Source organism: Lolium rigidum, chromosome 1 (genome assembly GCF_022539505.1).
Source record: "Lolium rigidum isolate FL_2022 chromosome 1, APGP_CSIRO_Lrig_0.1, whole genome shotgun sequence".
Taxonomy (NCBI): Eukaryota; Viridiplantae; Streptophyta; class Magnoliopsida; order Poales; family Poaceae; genus Lolium; species Lolium rigidum.
The window spans coordinates 224,858,709-224,863,235 of record NC_061508.1 but is presented as its reverse complement, the minus strand read 5'-3'; the positions used below and the strand labels follow the sequence as shown (position 1 = coordinate 224,863,235).

The following is a 4,527-nucleotide window of genomic DNA, read 5'->3' as shown; positions in this document are numbered from 1 at the left end:
GCGACACATTGTCAATGACACAATGCCCCGTTCAAGCTCATTGATCTTCTGCACAAAAGCCCATCCATAAACTACTTGGTCTGAAGATGTAGGAGCTATCAAGAAATCAGTTTACAATGCCCAACCAAGCGCACCATGCTGCCACCTCTATATCATACTGCGCCGTGCGAGGTGTTGACATTTTTGTAATAAACAGGGCACGATGCCCCAGTTCCAACCTTTCATTAGAAAAGAAGAAACCACCATACTACTACCATAGCCTTTATCTTACACAGGTGCAGCCCACAAACGTTTCAGTGAAACAAAAGCTAATTACAAGAGGATACAGGCATCGCCCGAACCTCACACCAAAACGCTACCAGGCCACAATCAGCAGGAAACTACGTAATACTCATCTAAAGCCACACATTGTGAAATGCTAACATCTCAAAAGCAGGAATTGGTCTTCGAACTTCTCTTCCAGTCACCGTACCCTCGAATTCTCTCTTGACGGCCTTGTTGCCTCATCAGCTTCTCTCAGTATCTCCTGGAAAGCTTGTAGGGAATCGGCAGCGAAGTTCTCCAAAGCTTGAACGACCAGCCTCAGATTTGTGTGCACGCTGCTTGCTTCAATACGATGAGCCTCATATGTTTGTATCGTTGGACGCCTTTGAAAACTCTGCTGGCCTGGCACTAAGGCCAGCTTCCTGTTTAGTTCATCGGCTTCCTTGTTCATCTCTAGCGCCTTCCTTTCCAACATCTTGGTCCATTTCTCCCTTTCTCTAACCGCAACGATTCTTTCGCTTGGATCGAGATTTTGCGGCTCCCAGAGATGGCGCATGCTAGACACGAGAGCTTGCATTGCATTGACCACATCCTTCTCTGAAATCTGGTCCATAGCTTGAGACCATCTGTTGCAGATGACAAAGATCAATGGAGCCCCTATTTTCCCAGGTGAGTAAGTAGGTGCCGTCCCAGGCTCGTAGCTGAGGCAGAGTGCTAGCCATCCATTCAGTGCTTTTGCAAAGTTCCTGTGCGCGCTCACCCAAGAGGAAAAATTGATAATCCATTTAATCAGTTCTAGTTCCAGCTCCATTGCCAAATCACGGCTGTTTCCACCTGATATAACCGAAGCCAAGTTTTTGGCTTCTGACATCAATTGAAACTGAATCTGGTAGGACTGTAGCTTGTCTTGCCACATTTTTTCAAACCTGAAAGATGTGACCCTTTTGTTAGAGAGAGGCAGCACTTACTGAGAAATAGATGGAGCTTAAGAGAGAAAGTTATATTAGAATAGAAATCAGGAACTTTTAACTTCAACAAATATCATGTTTCCATAATGCAACACAGATTCTGCAAAAGTCAGACAAATTCTTTAAACGATCCTGGATGTAAATGCACGATATCCCCATTTCCTTCCCAACAAGTCATTGAGTTCAAATGTCAAAATGTGTGCACCATTTATATCACAGTGCATAACATGAATATAACAGTTGAGATCTTATGGTTGTGATTCTACTGATCAAAACATGCTTCTTGCAACAAATAGAAAGCACAATGAAAAATAAGAACAATTATCCTCAGACATACCCTTGGATCAAGGTATTAACTTGCGGCCCTAGTTCCTCATCCCTTACTTTGTTAATCTTTCTTGAAACCTTGGCAATCACACGCACGGCTATTTTTATCTTTGTTGACAATTTCCTGAGCAAATTTCGAGTTGCGTCAATCTTCTGAGCTTCAGCTCCCCTTTGATCTAAAAGCTTCAGTCGCTTAGAGTTCTTGGCTAGAAGTAAGCGCATTTTTTCCTCAGCCTGCGGGAGAAATGCCACACAAAAGAGAAATACAGTGTCAGCAGGATGCTTTGGTGACTAAAGGCATAGACATAATCTACTCCCTAATTAGAAGCATATGCGATGTTACCCTGATCAATGGTAAAAAAAAGGTAATTCAAATAGGCAGCAAATCAAATCCACAAAACATGATTGCGAATAGTGTTACACGATGACCTTGATAAAGAATTTGGAAACTGTATAGTGATAAATTTCTACTCTATCTTAGAAAATAGGAGAGAAAAAGATCAAGAATATTGAATTACTCAAATTGTTCATGCAACATTGCATGGTACCACAAAACCATGTTTGCTTGGAAGTTCATCAGAATCTGGTCTTTCGACTTTGAGAAAGTTACTTCACATAGTGGATACTTATTATCTAATTAACCTTTGATTAATTATCATGCCAAGACTACCTAGACTCCTGAAGTGCGCACAAAATGCTAACAGGCTACTAGAGTGCCAGAAGCAATCAGCTTGTCCATTAAACAGCAGCAGGTGAAAATGGTAATGTTTTCCCTTTTATTTTGTGGATACTGAAAAATTGCAAGATTTTTGCTTCACTGGAAAAGGATGAAGCTACCCCAGTAGGATGCCCTCTCAATTATTCAGCTCAAGTTGCTTTTTGTTCAAACAGAAAGGACCTTGGAATAAATAAAAAGGCTACCTAAAGATCCAGAACACTAAAGCTAGGAAAGGTTGTAGGTTAGACAACATATGACACTGTTTCGTGCACATTTCGGTGATTAACAAAAATACAGGCTCAAGATCAGAGATCAATACTACTCTTGGAAAGGTGGTTAACAGAATATTGAGCATACCTTGACCTCACCATACAGCTTGGACTCCCAGAAATATAGCTTCTCTAGTGTCAAGGATAGGCTCCACGATCCCACCACCTTGGGTTCCTCAGCAACTCCCATGCCCAACGTGTCCACGTCCCTGCACCCCAGATGCGGCACAGAGATTGCAGACATCATCCGTGATGAAGCAGCTTCAAACAGTGGAACAGAGAGTCAAACTATGCACATTGCATCACTGATAAACTTTTTTTTTGCGGGTAGACTTAGTTAGATGAATATCAGAGACAAGCATTTCCATTGACCAAGCAGTAGCTCACCGTGGTAAACCGAGCTGCGCCCCTGGTAGCTCGGCCGCCCGACCTCGAGCAGCGGCGCGAGCTCCCTGGCCGCCTCCGCCACCCGAACGAGCTGCGTCTTGATCGCGCCTGCAGGATCAACCACACTGTCGAAGACTCTCTGCGCCGGCGGCTCCGGTACCGGCGCGCCCACATTGCGGTACGCCGGCGGCCTCTGTCGTGCGTTTTTTCTGGGCTTGTCGAGCTCCGCGAAGGCATTGGCAGCACCGACGGAGCCGTGTCGGTTCGGGCGGGTGGTGCCGACAGTCGAGTACTCGCTGGCCATCTCCTTGACGACGACGACCTCCTCGTCGTCCTCCTCCAGCTCCGGAATGCCCTCCTCCTCCCGCACCTCCCGCGAGCTGCGGCTCGGCGTGTACGCGGCGGCCGCCGCGGCGGCGGGGTTGTAGTAGTAGCTGCTCTCGTACGAGTCGTCGTAGTTCTCGAACACGTTGAGGAAGTCCCACGAGCTCTCCCGAGGAGGCGGAGGTGGAGGCTGTGCCACCGGCGCCCTCTGCTGCGGCGCGGCCGGCTCGCCGCCGTAGGGGTAGTAATGCGGCTGCGGGTAGCCGTCGCCAGTAGCGGCGCTGTAGCGCGCCCGCGCAGACACCGGTGCGCGCTGCGCGACGGCGACGGACGCCGGGGGCGGGCGGCTGCGCGCGTAGTAGAACTGCAGCGTGCTCTGCGGTGGGTAGGCGAACGCGGGGTTGGCGGGCGGCTGGTAGGCGAACGCTGGGTCGGGCGCGTACGGGAAGTAGTCCGGCTGTGGGAGCGGGAGGCGCTGCTGCTCGGGGAGGAGGAAGCGGCGCGTGGGCGAGTCGGGCGGCGAGGAGGATCCCGAGGAGGAGGAGGAGGAGCAGGACTCGCAGCGCACGTGCGAGGAGGTGGGGTAATGGCGGTCCGGGACGGACGAGGACGGCAGCCGTGCGCCACGGCCAGCACGACCGCCCTTGCGGTCGGAAGGTAGCGCGAGGTGCGGCGTGGGGGCCTGGAGCTGGAGGAGGAGGTGGAGCGGCGCGGCGAGGGAGTCGTAGGATCCCGCGAGCGCGGCGTGCGCGTCGGCGAGCGCGTAGCGGTGGCGCGCGGCGGCGGCGATGAGGTCGGCGCGGCCGCGGCAGAGCGCCACCGCCTCCTGGCTGTCGAGCTTGGAGCCCTTGCAGCCCATGGCGCGCGCAGGCGGACGAGGAACGCGAAGGGACGCACCCACGCGCGCGCGGCCCTCGAGAGTTAGAGTGTACCTACTCCTGCTCGGCTCGCATTATGGCGTTGGGTGAGGTTGGCGCGAGGACGCCGTCGGTCGCGCGGACGGCGAGCGACAACGGGGGACGGGCGCGTGGGGCTTTGCCGGGGTGTGCGACGCGAGTGACGGGAACTGGATTGACTGGGGAAGGGAGGAGAGCTCGGCCGACGAGGCAGAGAAGGCTGGCTGGGGAAGAAGTGGTGGGCAGTAGTAGGATCTTGGCTCACATTTGTTTTTGTTTTTGGTGGGCTTGTCGCTTGCCGAGGAGTGGGCGTGGACGGAAGTGGAAGTGAAACAGCGAAAATCCAAGGCGGGCAGTGTTCAGAATGCGAGGTT

At 51.8% G+C, this 4,527-nt stretch overlaps 1 protein-coding gene across 1 annotated transcript; it reads right to left on the bottom strand.

The window, feature by feature from the left end:
* Window positions 1-358: 358 nt before the first annotated feature.
* LOC124655438 (protein ROLLING AND ERECT LEAF 2-like) lies at window positions 359-4,116 on the bottom strand. The gene is made up of 4 exons (XM_047194336.1): window positions 2,934-4,116; window positions 2,635-2,807; window positions 1,570-1,793; window positions 359-1,190 (listed from the first exon to the last, which is right to left on the bottom strand). The coding sequence occupies exons 1-4, from the start codon at window positions 4,114-4,116 to the stop codon at window positions 464-466; spliced, it is 2,307 nt and encodes a 768-aa protein (XP_047050292.1). The 3' UTR covers window positions 359-463.
* Window positions 4,117-4,527: the final 411 nt, after the last annotated feature.

Bases quoted from the DNA above. Each gene is read 5' to 3' on its own strand.
- LOC124655438 (XM_047194336.1), bottom strand. From the start codon at position 4,116: ATGGGCTGCAAGGGCTCCAAGCTCGACAGCCAGGAGGCGGTGGCGCTC. The intron at 1,794-2,634 runs GTATGCTCAATA...TTTCTCCCGCAG, and splicing joins AGCTGTATGGTGAGGTCAAG to GCTGAGGAAAAAATGCGCTT. The intron at 1,191-1,569 runs GTATGTCTGAGG...CACATCTTTCAG, and splicing joins GTTAATACCTTGATCCAAGG to GTTTGAAAAAATGTGGCAAG.